The sequence below is a fragment of the Ornithorhynchus anatinus genome, chromosome 10, assembly GCF_004115215.2.
Source record: "Ornithorhynchus anatinus isolate Pmale09 chromosome 10, mOrnAna1.pri.v4, whole genome shotgun sequence".
NCBI lineage: Eukaryota > Metazoa > Chordata > Mammalia > Monotremata > Ornithorhynchidae > Ornithorhynchus > Ornithorhynchus anatinus.
The window spans coordinates 18869265-18889503 of NC_041737.1; the positions used below are offsets into that span (position 1 = coordinate 18869265).

A 20239-nucleotide genomic window follows, 5' to 3' on the forward strand; every position below is an offset into this window, starting at 1 on the left:
TCAAAGCCCTCCTGAAATCCCACCTTTATTTTCTTCTCCCCAGGTCACATCGATTTCAACAGGACATCTTGGCGCTTCTGTACTGCTAACCTTACCACGTGGGTACTTATTGATTTACTTTACTATTTAAGCACTTATTTATTCACTTACTCACTTTCCTGTTCTCTTTTTCCTAGCTGTAAAGAAGTTTGTGTCTTTCTCCTTCACTAGAATGCAAACTCCCAGGGGGCAACAATTGTGTCTCTAATGGCTATTGTACTCTCTGCACACAGTAGGTGCTCAATCAACACCATTGACAGAACAGCCTAACATCTATTTGTACTGTAATAAATACATATATAACAAACAGAATAAAAATAATCACTTCAAGGAAAATCTAGACAGTGTATGCTATGAAAACAACTATCATTCACAAAGGCTAGCACAAGGATAGACATGATAACACATGTCTACTAGCCAGATTATCAATTGTATTTATTGAGTGCTTGCTGCAAATAGAGCAAGGGAAGTTGGGGCCCTTTAACAGAAACAGATTTTGGCTACAACTTCGGTAGAGAGGTCTCCTTATCTTCCCTGACTTCACTCAAGAGTTGGATTTGCAACCAAACAGCCCTTCGCTTCTGACCTCCCTAATACGCCCACAGTCAAGCGACTGATGACATTACACTTGCCTCTGTAGTAGAATTTTGCCACTATCATTCACATACGATCCAACAATGCCAATATCAATGATGAGAAATTAAAATTCCAAAGACTCACTGGTAACCGAATCTGGGCAAGTTAAACAACTATTTCACCTCAGTGAGCAGGTCAAACACCAACTTTTAATCAGCACGATTCTCCAATTCCCAGAAAAGTGAGAGACATCACAGAGGCACACAAGATTTAAAGTGGCCGCTCACTGTTCACATCGCTGGCCAACTGCAGACCGGTGAATTATTTCAGTAGTCTTTAACACTGAAATTAAGGTAATTGCTCAGCACACAGTGTGTCAAGCACTGTTCTAACCTCTGGGGTAGATATAAGTTGATTGGGTCTGACACAGTGCCTGTCCCACTTGGAGCTCACAATCTAAGCAGGAAGGAGAACAGGTATTTAAATTCCATTACTTTTTCCTGCCTTTGCTTTATTTAGAGTTATGACTCTAACTCTGCTATACTCTCCCAGGCACTTTCCCCCCGGAAACACAGTAAATTCCTTGAGACTATGGCTTGCGCTTTCTGCATGCTTTCTACACACAACAGAAGCTTAATAATTCCTGATGAACACTGCAGACTGCTTTTGATGTACTGTTTTAATATATCAAAAAGCAGTCTCCAAACTAGATGTCTGCAACCTATGGCGGGGCAACTTCTATAGTGGTATCTGACTTCTTGGAACCAAATGCCGAAGCAGGGAGCCCCCAAACAACACCCCACAATACAGGGTACCGCTAACGCACGGGGCACCCTGCTGCGAACTACTTTAAAGTTGTTTAAAGACACACGGCTCTTTCTCGCAGATCATGGAGCAGGTCGGCAAATGAGAGCCTGCCTGGAGCTATCTGCTGAGTAGGCCCCAAATTCCAGGACATGGTCCCCTTCTCCTCTCAGAACGTATGGCCTGGGCCTACGCCACTCAAACCGCTTACCCCGTGTCATTTGGAGGAAGAATCCCTGCCCCACTCAGTGCTGAAGCACTTGTGAGCTTCGCAGGTCTGCAGAATCGGGAGGGAAGGAAGGAGACTGGAGCAGGAAGAAGGGCCCGGCTTGGACTCCCACCACGCAGCCCCTGAAGCCCCATACCCAAGTAGCAGACCCTGAAACTCATCACCAGCTGCAGGGTGAGATGGTGTTCTGCTCCAAGCCGGAAAAGATGAGAACACACTGTTTCCAGGAGCCTTGCTCAGCCCCAGTGGGGAAGGTGAGAGTTTCCTGCCCTTCGGGGAGTCTAGGTGGTGAGGCAGGGACCGTGCCACTGCTTCCCATGCCCAGCTACGTGGGCAGTGCCCACTCATATCCCTAGGGGGAGAAGGGAGTGAGAGGTAGGAACAGCAAAGGAGGGGGATGAGTGTGACAGTGTCATCCTGAGGTATCTCGCCTCTCATCCCTCGTCTCTACTCCCTTCCTCAACTGGAAGCACTATCTATTGCTGCGAAGCACCTTCGTGATCCAGTGGCATCACACTGTGCCATAAGCAGAGTGACAATCACATCATGCTCCAGCCCCATTATAACAAGAAGTCCGGGGTTGGGGGAGAGGATGGGAGGGCATTAATGGTTCACTGCCCATGCCACCGCCATAGAGGTTTTGTGTGGGTGGAGGGCAATGGCAATTTAAACTGCAGGGTGGGAATGAGACACATAAAACAGTTGAAGCAACAGTGAAACAAGCCAAGTTACCATGGATTTCGGTTGTAGGACTGGGTCTTAGTAGATTAATAACTCAAAAGCTTCATTTTGGGTGATCTTCTATACAAAAATGTTGCTAGCTCCCTGATCTAAGCCTGCCAAATGGTTCAATGAAAAAGCTCCCAATGAAGGAGCCGTCGACAAGGGGCTCTGGGACAATACTGTAATGAGGAACCCCAACTGCAAGTCCGGACTTTCCAAGTGCATAGAAAAACTGGTATGGCAAGGATGAAATATCAAGACAGACTTGATGAAAATGATTCTGAACACCAAGAAAACTACTTGGAAATAATACATTGTTAACATTGCGCTTCCACGGGACAAGAACTTAAGGAAGACCTGCCTGCCTGTGCTGGTTGGACTCTGAAGATCAGGTTAAGAATGCTAAATTGCAAGTGGGTTACCGAGCATAAAGAAATACAAGAATAGGCCAACTACACCAACTTATCCCAGCATGGCTAATGAGAAGAGATTTTGCTGCCTTTCTCAGAAGGAATCTTGCAAAGGTGATGATTACCAACACCTTCTGACCCTGCCTTTGACCACTAAGGCCCTGTCCCTCGGAAATGCAGAAAGTCGTCAAAATGTCAAGGCTTGGCCTTAACTTCAACTTTTGATTCTTGCAGAGATCTACAAGATAAGGAGGAGGTGTAATGCTTAGATGACTATACAGGCTATTTCTGAATGTATCTATCCACCACTGAGCAAATGTCACCATTATAACTATCTTAAAGAAGAAAGGGGAGCAAATGGACGGTGGAAACTACCAAGGTATCTCACTGCTCTCCCCTGCCAGCAAGAGTCTAGCTAGACTCTCTCTGCACAGTTAATTGATGAATAGAATTAATCTTGTCCTCCTTTTTTTTTTTTGGTATTTGTTAAGCGCTTACTATGTGCCGAGCGCTGTTCTAAGCGCTGGGGTAGATACAGGGTAATCAGATCCCATGCGGGGCTCACAGTCTTAATCCCCATTTTCCAGATGAGGTAACTGAGGCACAGAGAAGTTAAGTGACTTGCCCAAAGTCACACAGTGACAGGTGGCTGAGCCGGGATTAGAACTCATGATTTCTGACTCCTAAGCCCATGCTCTTTCCACTGAGCTACGCTGCTTCTCCTGATTCTCAATTTGGACTCAAACTAAAATATAGCACAACAGATTCAGACAAAGTGCAGGGGGCAACACCACAACCTTCTATATTGTTTTCTAAGCTCTTATAAAAGCATTTGACAGAATCAACAACAACTAAGCAAACATTCATTCAATAGTATTTATTGAGCACTTACAATGTGCAGAGCACTGTACTAAGCGCTTGGAATGTATAATTCAACAACAGATAGAGACAATCCCTGCCCAATGCCGGGCTCACAGTCTAAACATTCACTCTGATTCTTAGGCTCTTCTTCAGTAGTACAGTTTAAGTTGAAGGTGCCCTTCCCCACTCTTTCCCCGATATCTGAAGAGTAAAAAAGTAGGTTTGTTCAATAGGGCCATTCTCCTATGTTGCTCTGCTTATGTGTCTGGACCAAGAAATCAATGGTACTTGAGTGCTGTGTGCCTTCAATTTTGAGGATGATGCTACCAAGATCAGAACCTATTCACCCATGCAAGAGTGGCTAAGGGCAAAAAAAAATGCATGCCAACGTATTGCTTAAAGAGTGGTAGCCCCTTGGTGTTTTTATCAGACTTGTCACATATGGGGCCTCTGTTTTTGCGCCCAAATCTACTTTATTTTCCCAGAGTCAAGTACAGTGCTAGGCAGCTAGGCATACAGTGAATTCTCAAAACACAATGTTGACTGATTTGCAAGTGACTCTTGGTATCCAGATTTGAACAAAACCTTTGCTCGCAGACAGCAATGCCTTGCCCAACTGCTGCTGCTGGACTGGTCAATCTGCTCCACGAGTCTGACACTAGTCCACAGTTAATAGCACAATTTTTGACTTTCTGCTTCACAATACGTTTACACAGTTTATTCTGCTCTCTCACCTCATGTATTCTCCGTCTCACTTTACCATATAGCTGCTTAGTTATCCTGTAGCCATCCATTTTTCTCTCATGTCCCACCTGGCGGACCTGGGTGGTATGAGCAGTACTTCAATGCTGGGGACACGGCTGAGCCCTTGGACCCTATCGTTGGCAATCTCATACTGCCACTTGACACTGAGCATTATTCAAAGATGGAGCTGGTGAAACTCCTTTAACACAGGATGTGTCTTCTGAAATAGGTCCAGGTCCCACAGCCGTCCCATCAGCCGCTTATGAGGTTGGACTCTACAATAGCCTTAGATGCACCCAGTAATGAGGCAACAGAATCAATTGATCGTATTTACTGAGCACTTACTGTGTACAGAACATTGTACTGAGCACTTCAGAGAGTACAACACTCTCATACTGCCCACAACAAGCTTATAGTCTAGAGGACACACAATCAAAAAGCCAGAAAGGCTTTGGGCAGGATTAAAAGAAGTGTGAGAAGCAGCATGGCCTAGTGGAGAGAGCACGAGCCTGGGAGTCAGAAGATCCAAACTGTAATCCTGGCTCTGCCAGTTGTCTGCTGTGTCACCTTGGACAAGTCACTTCACTTCTCTGGGCCTCCATTACCTAGTCTGCAAAATGAGGATTAAGACTGTGAGCCCCATGTGGGACATTGACTATATCCAATATGATTAGCTTGTACCTAACCCAGTGCTTAGTACAGTGTCTGGTAAACTACAAGCACCTACCTTCATATGAATTTGAAAGTCTAGAAGACCTCTACTCTATTCTTCCAAACACTTCAAACTTGCCCAGGAAGTTTGAGGAAACCACCCTTGAATGACAAGATCAGCATTCAAGGAGACAAAAATTGGAAACACCGATAATGGTGACTGCCATAATGCATCAAAGGAAAATCTGTATGTAGATCGTTGTTTTAATATAGATCTTTCTGCAGCACAACACAAGAACATAATCTCATCATCAGTGGTATTCACTGAGTGCATACTGTTTGCAGAACTCTGTTCTAACTGCTTGGGAGAGTAAGGTACAACAGTGTTAGCGACACATTACCTGTCTACCACAAGCTTACAGTCTTTAGTCTAGAAGACTACTCCGGTCGTCTCTCAAACTCAAAATTCCCAATCATGCATCAAGCCTCATAACAACCTATTTTATCACTCAGTATATCTATTCCCTCTCTGTCACAAGAGGCCAGCTTCATTATTCCAACCCCTACTTCACTCACAACTCTCTTCCGTAAACTCTGCCTCCTTTCTGATTCATCTTTCTGCAGTGAATGTGGTGAGAGAACCCTGACCCGAGTCCACTTTGTTTGCTCAGATAGGCATGGACAGATAATACTGCTATCACAAGCAATTTAAGACACTTTGTATATTTCTGATTTGATACTGCACTATGCTTGGCAATTCATCAGACATATTAAATTTTATCTCTTAAGTAACCTCGGGTTTAAAGAGAAAGGGTACCTACCAAAGAACAAAAAGCACAATCCCGGACATTTTTACAGGAAAATGTTTGCATGTGTCTCAGAAAGGTTTACTGGGTGAATAAAGGACCCCCAGAGGTCAACAACTCCAGTCCCTATCATCAAGCCGGCCACTTCCTATTCTGAAGCAACAGCCAGACGTCTTCATCTTCGGACAGCTAGTTTCCCAGATTTCCATTGGAAACCTCTTCTAGTATTAAACCACCTTTTCAATCACAATGTTTTAATCTTACAACTAAATCGGGACCCTTCCTGCCTTCTTGATTAGCCGTATTCTTCTGCCTGCCTTATGAGAGCCAGTGGGAGGAGGGTGGAGGGGGCAGGGCAGGAGAGAGAGAGGGGCTCAAAATGATTTCTAAGTGCTTCCAATATTCCCAGCAAAGAAGGTTGCTTCTTCCTAAACCATATTTCAAAATAAATGATCTTGGCAGGCATCATTTTCCCTACCAAATTCCATTTCTCTGCAATTCTTAAAATATCCCTTCTGCATCGAGCACAAGCACCTCATAATTGGAACCCCACCAGTTCTCCCCTTCTTACGTAGCTTCCATCTTGTACTCTCCACTCCTTCTACTGAGCGCACCTTCTTTTGTACCTTAATCTAGACTTTCCCATCTCTTAATTCCTCCCTGACACCGTTCCTCTGGCCAGAAATTCATTCCCTATCAAAATCCTTGGTCTTCCTTCTACTCCCACCATTTTTATAGGATCCTAATCTGTCTCACACATTAGCCTGTAAACTCCTCAAGGGCAAGAAACATATGACTTCTTTCTGTGTCACTCCCCCAAGCGCTTAGTACAAGGCTTTGCAGGCAGTCACGCAAATAGGCACTAATTTAATCCCATCCACTTACTGATAGTGAAGAGAGTGTAATGACATTTGTTCTAATATAATTGCTGCTGCATTGATTTGAAAAAGATAAGGGCTATACAGAGAAACACTGGTGAAGAGGAAAGGAAATACAAAGAAAATAAAAAGATATCACCCAAAAATGCTTAGATGCAATGTCCCTTTTGGGAAAATGTTAATGACACAAATTAACATGTGTCAATTAATGACGCTGCTTCAGATTCTTTTAATAGGGATTAACAAAAGACCAATATAGATTAGTAGGTTATCAAGACCAGGAAATAAAATGACAAACCTACTTGGCTATTAAGGCCCTATCTTGTATATAAAAGCTCTAAATAAGCACCGGTGACCAGTCTGTTGTGGGCAGGGAATGTGTCTGTTGTTGCCTTGTAGTCTCTCACGCACTTAGTAGAGTGCTCTCTGCACACAGTAAGCGCTCAATAAACATGACTGAGGGACTGACAGTGTCCAGCAGTCCAGAGAGGGAGGATGAGGACTCAGTCCCTGGTCCTTTGGGGTAGGGATACCCCTATGTTTGCAGCCCAACTTCCCAGGCTCAGGTGCTACTTCCATTTTGATGCAACTGTCCTAGAGACTCACCTTCTCCTCCCCTACTCTCTTCTGGCTCTCCTCCACAGATGGTGCAATCACTAGAAGGAACCTGGAACAGGGACCCATCTCTCCAATGCTCCAAGCATGGAACTGTACCCATAAGTAGCAGGGATAGATAACCCCATGGCCACGATCTGGCTGAAATTTGGGGCAAGCTGGGACACCTTCCCTTAGACTACCAACCAGCTTTGAATGGCAACTATTTTCTATTGCTGATGCCTCAAGGAACCTATTTCTCTAAATGCATCATTTTAAATCGATGTATTAAGTGCTTGGCAGAGTACAATATAACAATATAAAAGACACATTTCCTTGCCCACAGTGAGCTTACATTCTAGAGGGGGAGGTAGACATTAATATAAATAAATGATGGATATGTACATAAGTGCTGTGAAGCTGAGGGGTGGCAGGGGGAATGAATAGAGGGAGCAAATCAGGGCTACACAGAAGGGAGTGTGAGAAAAAGAAATGAGGGTTTAGTCAAGAAGGACTCTTGCCTTCAATAAGCCCTTGAAGGTAGACAGAGTAATTGTCTATTGGATATGAAGAGCCTCCAGGCCAGAGGCAGGATGTGGCAAGAGGTCTGCGGGGAGATCAAGGTACAGTGATTAGGCTGGTACTGGAGGAGTGAAATGTGCGGGTTGGGTTGTAGTAGAAAAGCAGCGAGGTGAGGTAGGAGAGGACAAGGTGGTTTAGTGCTTTGCAGCTGATGGTGAGGAGTTTTCTTTGATGTGGAAGTAGATGGGCAATCACAGGAGGTTCTTGAGGAGTGGGGAAACACCGACTGAAAGTTTTTGTTAAAAAATGATCCAGGCAGAAGAATGAAGTATGGACTGGAGTGGGGAGAGACAGGAGGCAGGGAGGCCAGCAAGGGCGCTGATACAGTAATCAAAGTGGGATAGGATAAACACTTGGTAGCAGTCTGGATGGTGAAAAATGGGAGATTTTTTAGTGATGTTGTGAAGGTTGAACTGACAAGATTTTGTGACAGACTGTGACAGATGAGTAACTGTGGGTTGAGTGAATGGGATGGGTCAAGGGAAATGCCAAGGTTTACAGACTTGCGAGACAGGAAGGATGGTGGTGCTGTCTACAGTTATGGGAAAGTCAGGGGGAGGACACAGTTTGGGTGGGAAGAGAAGAACCTCTGTTTTGGACATGTTAAGTTTGAGATGACAGTGGGACATCCAACTAGAGATGCCTTGAAGGCAGGGGGAAATGTGAGACTGAAGAGAGATCAGAGCTGGATATGTAGATTTGAGAAACATCCACAAAGAGGTAGTCGTTGAAGTCATGGGAGCGAATGAGTTCTCCAAGATAGTGAGTGTAGATGGAGAATAGAAGGTGACCCAGAGTTGAACATTCAAGGGCACCCACAGTTAGGGTGTAAAAGGCAAAGGAGGAGCCTGAAAAAGAGACTGAGAATGAGTAGCCATGGAGACAGGAGAACCAGGAGAAGAAAGTGTTGGTGAAACTAGGGTTGGATAATGTTTCCAGGAGAAGGGGGTGGTCGACAGCGAGGCAGCTCCGAGTTCCAGAAGCATGGAGTGGAGGCCGTTGGATCTGGCAAGGAAGAGATTGTTTGTGACCTTTAAGAGGGGACTTCTGTGAAGGAGACCAAAGTCAGACTGGACAGGGTCAAGGAGAGAACTGGAGGAGAGGAACTTGAGACAGTAGGTCTAGACAACTTGTTCAAGCCACCTGGAGAGGAAAGGTAGGAAGGAGATGGGGCAGTAACTGGAGGGAGTCAAGGGAGGCCATTTTTTTAGGACAGGGGAGATACTAGCTTGCTTGAAAGCAGTGGGGAAGAAGCCATTGGAGAGCAAACAGTTGAAGAGGGCAGTCAGGGAGGGGGAAAGTGCTTTGATAAGGGTCACGGGGTGGGGTCGGATGCACAGATGGAGGGAGTAGATTGAGACAAGGAAGGCGATCTGTTGAGATACTGCTGAGAAAGATGGGAGAGTTGAAAAAGGGGAAAGAGGAAGGGACTTGGAGGGGAGCATGGGAGATTTTAGGGAGCTCATACCTGATAGTTTCAATTTTCTCAATAAAGTAAGTAGCCAGGTCATTGGGGCAAGAGATCAGAGAGGCAGGGGGACGGACGGTTTGAGGGGGGAGTGAAATGTCTGAAGGGCAATGGGCATGGGTGTCAATAAGGATGGATGCTACCTTCTTTTCCCACCAAAATCCCAAACAATAGCTACACCGTGGAAATTTAAAAAACTCTTATTAGAGAATGAAATTGTGCAGCGTCAACTTTGACTTTTAAGCCTATGTGCCAGCTCCATGCGGGGGATATGGTCCCCAGTTTTGGGGTTGGGTTGCTAGCCTCAATCACCCCAGGTTTTTCTTGTTTTTTTTTGGTTGGTTTGGTTTGTGAAGCACTTACTATGTGCCAAGCACTGTACTAGGCACTGGGGTAGAAACAAGACAATCAGGTTGGACACAGTCCCCGTCCTACATAATGCTCAGTCTTAATCCCCATTTTACAGATGAGATAACTGAGGCCCAAGGAAGTTAACTGACTTGCCCAAGTGACACAGCTAAGTGGCAGAGCAGGGATTGGAACCCAGGTCCTTCTGCCATCCAGGTTTCTACAAGACCCAGGCAGAGCTGGAAAGAATCCCATATTGTGTCTTTCTGACCTGAGTTCTTTCCAGCCTTCTGAGCCATCCCAAGATCTACCTCCCTTATTTTCCTTCCCCTTTTCATCCCCACACTTGGAAACGAAAAAGTTGGCACCCATACCTTTGAGTGAGATATTGAATGGGAAAGGACATCAAGTATTTTAGGTATTCCTAATTTACATGATGCAATCTATTTAAAATAGCTTATTCATCATACTGAGTTTTGAGTCATGAATGATTAGGGGGATATATTTTTAACTGGCTTAATTATTTAGTTAACTAAATACAGCAAACCTTTGGAGACTTGAAATGCTGATTTCAATGTACTGCCTCTGAAATGGTTCTAGAAAATTGCAAAGTTAATATTCAGAGTAGTTTCTAAGTGATTAATAACTTGCTCATTTTCAAGTATTTATTTTGTGGTCCCTGGTGACCAACAACCATCCTCAGAAAAAAAGCAAGCTGCCCATTTCTTTTTTCCTGTTTTATTCTAATTTTACGAATTTTAAAATAATGTCACTCATTTGGTCCTCGAGGCTGAGGTTACAACCATAATATATCAGCGTTTGCAAAGACAAGCTCTCAACCACAAATGAATATGATCAGCTATTTTAAATACCACATTGTTCACTTCCAGATTCTAGTGAAATAAAAATTGGTACATCACAGTGCTATCAGTCTTCGGTGATAAGTGAAAATTCAAAGATGATGAGAGAGGTAATTCTACTAGGGGTGGAGAAGTACTGAGATAAGAAGGCAAATAAACTACTATCAGTTCTGCTAGGCGGTGTGTTTTCATTTTTCAATTTGGATGAAACATTTGAAAAATTAGGGAAGACTCTTCCCACAATGCACACCTTTCTCATTGGAAAACTAGCCCTCAGTTGGCAAATGTAGTTTGGGGGTAGGAATATACTCCATTTACCCCAGTGCTTGGCATATTGTAAGTGCCTAACAAATATAACAGCAGCGTGGCTCAGTGGAAAGAGCATGGGCTTTGGAGTCAGAGGTCATGAGTTCGAATCCCAGCTCTGCCACTTGTCAGCTGTGTGACTGTGGGCAAGTCACTTAACTTCTCTGGGCCTCAGTTACCCCATCTGTAAAATGGGGATTAAGACTGTGAGCCCCATGTGGGACAACCTGATTCCCCCGTGTCTCCCCCAGCGCTTAGAACAATGCTTTGCACATAGTAAGCGCTTAACAAATACCAACATTATTATTATTATATAACAGTAATGATAATCGTGGTAAGTATTAGGAAGAAAGGGTTGCGAGCAGGTACACAGCATCGGAAAAGACGTGACGGAAAAATTTGATCTTGGTTTTAAAGCAAGATTCTTCAAGAAATAACTTTGGTATTACAACAGAACTGACTGGATGCATGTCTTTCCAAGCTCTCTGTACAGTATGCTGCACATGATGACTGATTAAGCCAAGCGCCCCACCTACAAAGGGCCCTGATAGTTTTATGACTATTGAACTGGGCTGGGCCTTGTGCGTTATAATTTGATCTAACATGAGTCTCCTGACCCAAAGCCTCCAGCTGATACATGAAGCCATTAATGTATGTTCAAGAAACTCAACACCTCCCCATTAAGTGAGAAGGTTCGATGGAATGGTGACCAGAATTATAGTCATCATAAAAACGCACTTTTGACACTTAAAAACCCACTGTTTCTTCTTAGCAAATAAAAAACAAATATTTACCCACTGTTAGATCTACTTCATCTCACCAAAGGAACATTTCTTTATCTTCCTCCAGGAATCTATTCAGTCTGTTCACCTCACTTGTCTTCTGGAAATTCAACGGCTGCTCACTGTCAATCAATTCTATACCATAAAGTTCAAGCCTCAAATTGTAGAGAAGCCAAAAGCCACTCTGTGGAAAATAACTGGGCTCTAAGGCAGTGTCCCTGCTGCATGGCCCCAAGGCGGAAAACCTGAAGTATGAAGCAAAACAGCCAAAAGACCTGCTGTTTAATATCCGCAATCCCCCCCTCTTCACCTATTGCATCTCCCCTAGTTTTCATTTTCCTCCACAAACCTCCTTTCTAGCTCCTAGTTGCCATGGACTGATGTCCAAGCTGGGTTGGTGGCCCTTAAAGAAGGCAATAATAATACTAATAATGGCATTTGTTAAGCACTTACTAAGTGTCAAGCACTGTTCTACACTCTGGGGTGGACACAACGTAATTGGGTCGGACCCTGACTTTGTCCCAAGTGGAGTTCACATTCTAAGCAGTAGGGTATTGAAGCACCATTTTATATATGAGGAAGCAGAGGCACAGAAAAGTTAAGTGACTTGCCCTGCATCACACGTCAGGCAACTGGCAAAGCCAGGATTGGACCCTTGGACCTCTGACTCCCAATCCTTTCATTCATTCATTCAATAGTATTTATTGCGCACTTACTATGTGCAGAGCCCTGTACTGTGTTCAAGCCCAAATCTACACCTCCAGTTCTGAGCTCTCTCCTTCTCTACAGTCTGGCATTTCCCCGTGCCTTCAGGACTTCTCTACGTGGGTGTCCCACCGACACCTCAAATTTAACAAGTCCAAACCAGAACTCTTCATCTTCCCATCAGTCAATCAATCATATTGGCTGAGCCCTTACCGTGTGCAGAGCACTGTATTAAGCGCTTGGGGAAGTACAAAATATCATTGTATATATTGTACATATGAATAACTATACATCCCACCATCGCTGCCCACCGCGACCTTCCAGTCTTGAGGGGGAGACAGACAGTAATATAAATAAATTTTGAATGTGTACATAAATGCTGCGGGTCTAGGGGTGAACAAAGGGAGGAAGTTGGGGAGATAAAGAAAGGAGTGGAAGAAAATGAAAAGAGGGCTTAGTCAGGGAAGGACTCTTGGAGGAACCGTGCCTTCAAAGGCGGCTTTGAAGGGACATGAAAAAGACATGAAAAGGAAGGGCGTTGCAGGCCAGAGGCAGGATGTGGGCAAGAGGCTGGTGCCGAGATAGACGAGATTGAGGTACAGTGTGTAGGTTGGCACTAGAAGAGTAAAGTATGTGAGTAGGGTTGTGGTAGAAGAGGTAGGAGGGGACAAGGAGATTGAGTGCTTTAGAGCTGCTGGTATGGAGTTTCTGTTCTATGAGGAGGTGGATGGGCAACTTATGGTATGGAGCTTCTGTCTGATGAGGAGGTGGACGGGCAACCCACCGGAGGTTCCTGAGGAGTGGGGAAATACAGACTGAACGTTCTTGTAGAAAAGTGATCCGAGCAGCCGAGTGAAGTATGGCCTGGAGCGGGAAGGAACAAGGAGAAAGAGAGGTCAAGGAGGCTGATGCAGTAATCAAGGTCGGAAAGGATGAGTGACTGGACTAACGTGGTAATCCAAACCTGTCCCATCACTGTACATGGCAGCACCACCTTGTCTCACAAGCCCATATCTTTGGCCTGGTCCTCGGCTCATCGTTGTATTCAACTCACATATTCAATCTGACACCAAATCCTGTCAATTCAGCCTTCACAAGATGGCTAAATTTTGCCCTTTCTTCTCCATCCAAACTGCTGCTGTGCCGATTCAAGCATTTAGCCCATCTCACTTTGGCTACTACATCAGCCTCCTAGCTGATCTCCCTGCCTCCTGTCTCTTCCCACTCTAAACCAGATGACTCTCTGCTGCCCGGCTCATTTCTCTCAAAAAAGTTCATTCTGTGTTTCCGCACTCCTCAAGAACTTCCAGTAGTCGCCCAGCCACCTCCGCAAAAAGAAACTCCTCACCACTGGCTTTAAAGCTGTCAATCAGCTTGCCCCCTCCCATCTTATTTTGCTGACTTCTCACTGTAGCCCAACCTGCTCATTTTGCTCCTCTCTCACCAACCTACGGGCTTAAGCATCGTGGCTAATTTAACGTCCGTCTCTAGACCGTCAGCTGCTGGTGGACAGGGGGCGTCTACCGACCCCGTTGTATCGTATTCTTCCAAGTGCTTAGCGCAAGTGCTCTCCACACACTAAGTGCTCAATAAGTACCACGGATTGACTGATTCTTTCCACTCGGCATACCCCTTCCCCAAGGCTTCCTGAGTGCACGGCACTCGTTTTCTCGAGTCCTCTAATTCCACGAGAGATCAATAGTCCACTTGTTGTCTCATTATCCAAAACCATCCAGTGAAATGGAAGTTTGATGAACTGCGGGGAAGAGGTGATGGGGTTGATGAAGGACTTTATGAGACCGGGAGAGGAACTGGCCTAGAAAAGGAAGCAAAAATGCCAGAAAGGGAGTAAATCAGAAAGAGGTGTCCCTGTGTCCCTAGATGTCATCTTGTTTAATTAAAAACTGCTTAGCTTCCATCTCATTCAATATTTGTAAAATTCCTCCCCAAGTCTATTTTCTCATAAGGGAATTATCAATATTATCATTCTAAGATGGACTAATTAAATTTAGCGAGGGCTTTTCTTTTCAGAGAGACGACCTCAGTCCCTCAGATGTTCCGCTTCTTGGGTTCGACACATCTCAGCAGTTCCTCTTGGGAGGGACTCTGAATAGCCGAAAGCCTTTGGGGAATATCACCCACTTTAGAGACCATCTAACCTACAGCATTCTTTGTGAAGGGTTCAAGACCAAGTAACCACTTCCACAACTAGAGAAGTCCACGATACTCAAATCCCAAGCCGATTCAATGTATCAGGACAACAAGCTCTCCAGAATGCAAGTCTTAAGAGACTCAGTCGTCCCACTACTGGCTGAAGGAGCCGGGAGGATTAGTCTCCTTGACCTGTAGAAGTACTCCAGAACAACAAGCAAACCAAACAAAACCAAACAATAAAACTAAACCGCAACTTCTAGAGCCAGCCTTTACTGCTTCCTGGTACCAAGAGTGTCACCGAGCCTTGGGTTCATTCAACTTTCAACAGAAGAAACCACACAAGCAACTAAAGGAGCACCAAAATTAAAATAGCTTCCAGTCTGCTACAGTAGAAAGGGATGGAAAGGGGAAAGAGGGGGTTCGAAATTTCATAGGCATGGGATAGGATACTTGTTTACCTTTTTACACTTGGAAATTCACCTCCTCCCTCTAATCCCGGTTCGTAGCTACTAAAGCGGTTCCCTGAAAAAAACGGCCTCCACTTTTGTCCTCTCCCTGTGGCAATTAACAAGTGATCACCATCAGTGAACATTAAGATCAATTAATAACTGAGGGCCTATTGAGTGTGTGAAGTTCTACAGCACACTTGGTGCTTGCCCATTCAAAGCTGGACAGCTAGGCTGATTTAGCTTTATTTAGAGCAGATTTAGAATTCCACTTAAAAGTGAACGGTTGTCAAACAAGGTAAGCCTACATGCCAACTCCATGGGGGCAGAGAGGTAATTGCTCCATGAATTTCCAACCGTGGGGAAGTAAAACCATCGCTTTCACTGCCCATTTCTTCGGGCAGGACTCTTTGTCTCACTCATCCCACATCTGCCACAAGACCTAAGAGCTCCTGAGTAGGACTGAAGTGAACTCAGGGAGAGGAGGAGGCCGCCAAGACCCCCAAAGGGATGTCTGACCCACTGTCTCTTTCATGAATTCCAGTCATTTCCAAGTCCCTTCCCTTTCACCCTCCTGCTCTCAAAATTCAAAATTGGCACCTATGAATGTAGGGTGTAAACAGTGTGCCCCGATAAGAGGACAGGTAAACCCGGGCGACAAAGCAATCAGCATAATTTAAGGTGTAAGCTACACTCTAGACCGCCTCACCCAACAATCATCAGCGACTCCAGTTGCGGAATCCACGATACTTGCACTAAGAAGCAGGTAACACATAGAAGCCACGATACTTGCACTAAGAAGCAGGTAATACATAGAAGCCACAATATTTGCACTAAGAAGCAGGTAATATGTGGCTTGACTGGCCTGGGTTTTAACCCTGATGGGATGATAATTAGAAAAACCCACTAAAACCAAACTCGGGAATGTAGATGGAGGCAACTAAACCTTTACAATATCAAGATTATTTTTGGTAAATCAACTTTCCATTTCTGAAATGATTCCACAGATGAGAGTAAGAGATGAATGGCCTTCCGGGGCCAGAGCGGCAGAAAAAAAAAAAACAATTAAAATTTAGTGACCCTTTAGGGACGGACAGTAAAAGAATTATGTAGCATAACATTTTATGAGAAAAAAATAAATAAAAGCTCAGAATTTCCTGGCGCTTGTGTCACTTTGGGAAACTTCCATACAATGGTTTCTTGTGAATTTGTCTTTTTTAAACAACGGGAGACCACTACTCCAGAAGGTGAAGAAATATCTGCCTCAGAGTCGTACGCGTGCCCATCTGGCAAATCTAATAATTAGGTAGACAGTTGACACTCTAAAACCGACTGCCCTTCTGGTGTGCATATATACAAACGCTTAGTCCAGTGGTGTGCACACAGGAAGCGCTCAAGAAATACGACTGAAGGAAGACTGAGTCTCTGCCCGTTTTAAAACAGCCGTGTTAAATATGCAGTTTGGGAATTACACGGCCAGTAGGAGTTTCCTCCAAAATGCTTTTACAGAAAAGACAAAACGGTGTTTGGGTCCCGAATGCAGCAAGGGTAAGAAAAGGTAAACCCATCCAGGTTGAGAATCCTGATTATTTGCAGGAAACCAGCAATTATTCAATCGCATTTACTGAGCAGTGTGGCTTACGGGAAAGAGCCCGGGCTTGGGAGTCAGAGGTCTTGGGTTCCAATCCCGACTCCTCCACTTGCCTGCTGTGTGACCTTGGGCGAGTCGCTTCCCTACCCTGGGCCTCAGTTCCCTCATTCATTCAATAGTATTTATTGAGCGCTTACTATGTGCAGAGCACTGTAGTAAGCGCTTGGAACGTGCAACTCGGCAACAGATAGAGACAATCCCTGCCTCCTCTGTAGAATGGGGATGAAAAGTGGGAGCTCCATAAAGGACAGGGACTGTAGTCCAACCTGATTAACTTGTGTCCCCCGTGGTGCTCAGAACGGTGCTTGGCACGTAGTGAGCGCTTAACAAAGACCATCATTACGATTATTACATTACTAAGGGTTTGAATGGAGTTTTGTCCCTGAAATGTGACTTGAGGAAGGGGTGCAAGGGTTAAAAAACTGCCCCCTCCCCCCCTTCCGCAGAACAGTCTTCACATTCAATAGCATTTACTGAGTGCTCACTATGTGCAGGGCACTGTAGTAAGCACTTGGAATGTACAATTCGGCAACAGATAGAGAGCATCCCTGCCTCCTCTGTAGCATGGGGATGAAGAGTGGGAGCCCCAAGTGGGACGGGGACCGTGGTCCAAGCTGATTAGCTTGTGTCCCCCGTGGCGCTCAGCACGGTGCTCGGCACGTAGTGGGCACTCAACAAAGCCCACCATTACGATGACTGCATCGCTACGGGCTGGAGGGGAGTTGTGTTCCTGAAATGTGACTTTAGGGAGAAGTGTGCTTGTGGGGGGGAGGGGGGTTATAAACCTGCCCCCCTCCCCCCCCTTCTGCAGAACAGTCTCCACATTCAATAGTATTTATTAAGCTCTATGTGCAGAGCACTGTAGTAAACGCTTAGGATGCACAATTGGGCAACAGAGAGCATCCCTGCCTCCTCTGCAGCAGGGGGATGAAAAGTGGGAGCCCCAAGTGGGACGGGGACCGTAGCCCAAGCCGATGAGCTTGGGTCCCCCATGGCGCTCAGAAGGTGCTTGGCACATAGTGGGTGCTTAACAAAGCCCATCATCACGATGATTGCATCGCTACGGGCTGGAGGAGAGTTTTGTCCCTGAAATGTGACTTCTGGGGGGAGGCTATAAAACTGCCCCCCCTTCTGCAGAAGAGTCTCCAAATTCAATAGCGTTTATTGAGCGCTATGTGCAGAGCACTGTAGTAAACGCTTAGGATGCACAATTCGGCAACAGAGAGAGAGCATCCTGCCTCCTCTGCAGCAGGGGGAGGAAAAGGGGGAGCCCCAAGTGGGACGGGGACCGTAGCCCAAGCCGATGAGCTTGGGTCCCCCGTGGCGCTCAGAAGGTGCTTGGCACATAGTGGGTGCTTAACAAAGCCCATCATCACGATGATTGCATCGCTACGGGCTGGAGGAGAGTTTTGTCCCTGAAATGTGACTTCTGGGGGGAGGCTATAAAACTGCCCCCCCTTCTGCAGAAGAGTCTCCACATTCAATAGCGTTTATTGAGCGCTATGTGCAGAGCACTGTAGTAAACGCTTAGGATGCACAATTCGGCAACAGAGAGAGAGCATCCTGCCTCCTCTGCAGCAGGGGGAGGAAAAGGGGGAGCCCCAAGTGGGACGGGGACCGTAGCCCAAGCCGATGAGCTTGGGTCCCCCGTGGCGCTCAGAAGGTGCTCGGCACGTAGTGGGCGCTCAACCAAGCCCATCATCCCGATGATTGCATCGCTACGGGCTGGAGGGGAGTTGTGTCCCTGAAATGTGACTTTAGGGAGAAGTGGGGGGGGGGGGGGTTATAAACCTGCCCCCCTCCCCCCCTTCTGCAGGACAGTGTCCACATTCAAGAGCATTTACTGAGCGCTAGGTGCAGAGCACTGTAGTAAACGCCTAGGATGCACAATTGGGCAACAGAGAGAGAGCATCCCTGCCTCCTCTGCAGCAGGGGGAGGAAAAGGGGGAGCCCCAAGTGGGACGGGGACCGTAGCCCAAGCCGATGAGCTTGGGTCCCCCGTGGCGCTCAGAAGGTGCTCGGCACGTAGTGGGCGCTCAACCAAGCCCACCATCCCGATGACTGCATCGCTACGGGCTGGAGGGGAGGTGTGTCCCCGAAACGCGACTTCTTGGGGGGGCCTGGGCCGTGTGCGTGCGGGGGGGAGGCGCTGCGGGCGCGGCGCGGGCCTCTTACCGCTTGACGCGGATGATCTGGTCCCGCATGGGCTTGATGTCCTGGAAGCTCTGCTGGTTGACGAGGCTGTAGACGAGGATGAAGCCCTGGCCGTTCTTGATGTAGAGGTCCCGCATGGAGGCGAACTGCTCGGTGCCCGCCGTGTCGAGGATCTCCAGCACGGAGGGCGACGAGTCCACCTCGATCTCCTTGCGGTAGAAGTCCTCGATGGTGGGGTCGTACTTCTCGATGAAGGTGCCGGTGACGAACTGGACGGTCAGGGCCGACTTGCCCACGCCGCCCGACCCCAGCACCACCACTTTGTACTCGCGCATCGTCGGCCGCCGCCGCCCCCGACATAGACGTCCCGCCGCACCGCCCCCGACTCGCCCGGCGACACGAGGGCGGTCGCCGACAGGGCGCGAGCGGCGACGGACGACAGACCACCGAGGACCCGCCGCCGCCGCTGCCGGAGCCTGAGGCGGGGCCGCCGCCGCCGCCGCTCCGCCTTCCCTCCTGCCTTCCCTCCCTCCCTCCCTCCCTCCCGCCGCGGCCCCGACGGCCAGCGTGCGCGCCCCCGCCCCGCGACGCCGCCGACGCCGCCCGACGCGCGCGCCCACCCCCCGCAAGGCCGCCGACGCCGGCCGACGTGCGCGCCCTCGCCCCGCAGCGCCGCCGGCAGCGTGCGCGCCACCCAATCAGCGGCGTTGGGGGAGGGAGGCCCGCCCCCCGTCACCGTGGCAACCGGGGAGCGCGCCGCCGCCGCCCCACCCCGCAAGGCCGCCGCCGCCGCCGCCGGACGACGTGCGCGCCCCCGCCCCGCGGCGCCGCCGGCAGCGCGCGCGCCACCCAATCAGCGGCGTTGGGGGGGAAGGGGGGCCGCCCCCCCCCGTCACCGTGGCAACCCGGGAGCGCGCCGCCGCCGCCCCGCCCCTCCGTTCATTCAATCCTATTTATTGAGCGCTTGGAACGGAATAATAGTATAGGTAGTTGTGAATGATAATAATGTCGGTAGGAGAAGCAGCGTGGCTCAGTGGAAAGAGGGCGGGCTTGGGAGTCAGAGGTCATGGGTTCGAATCCCGGCTCTGCCCCTTGTCAGCTGGGTGACTGTGGGCCAGTCACTTCACTTCTCTGGGCCTCAGTGACCTCATCTGTCAAATGGGGGTGAAGACTGTGAGCCCCACGTGGGACGACCTGATTCCCCTGTGTCTACCCCAGCCCAGTCTTCATCCCCATTTGACAGATGAGGGACTGAGGCCCAGAAAGGTGAAGTGACCGGCCCACAGTCACCCAGCGGACAAGGGGCAGAGTTGGGATTCGAACCCCTGGCCTGTGTCTCCCAAGCCCGGGCCGTTGCCACTGAACCACGTTAAGGGCTTACTAGGTGCAGAGCACTGTTCTAAGCTCTGGGGGAGAGACGGGGCAATGAGGTTGTCCCACATGAGGCTCCCAGTCTTCATCCCCATTT

General features: G+C 47.6%; 1 protein-coding gene across 1 annotated transcript in view; it reads right to left on the reverse strand.

Annotated features, from left to right (window-relative positions):
* RAP2A (RAP2A, member of RAS oncogene family) overlaps positions 1-19222 on the reverse strand; it is a 38005-nt gene extending 18783 nt beyond the window's left edge. Inside the window, exon 1 of the mRNA XM_029073857.2 lies at positions 18793-19222. Within this exon, the coding sequence (XP_028929690.1) occupies positions 18793-19106 (314 nt within the window). The 5' untranslated portion in view covers positions 19107-19222. The remainder of the gene's footprint in view (positions 1-18792) is intronic.
* Between the last annotated feature and the right edge of the window lie 1017 nt (positions 19223-20239).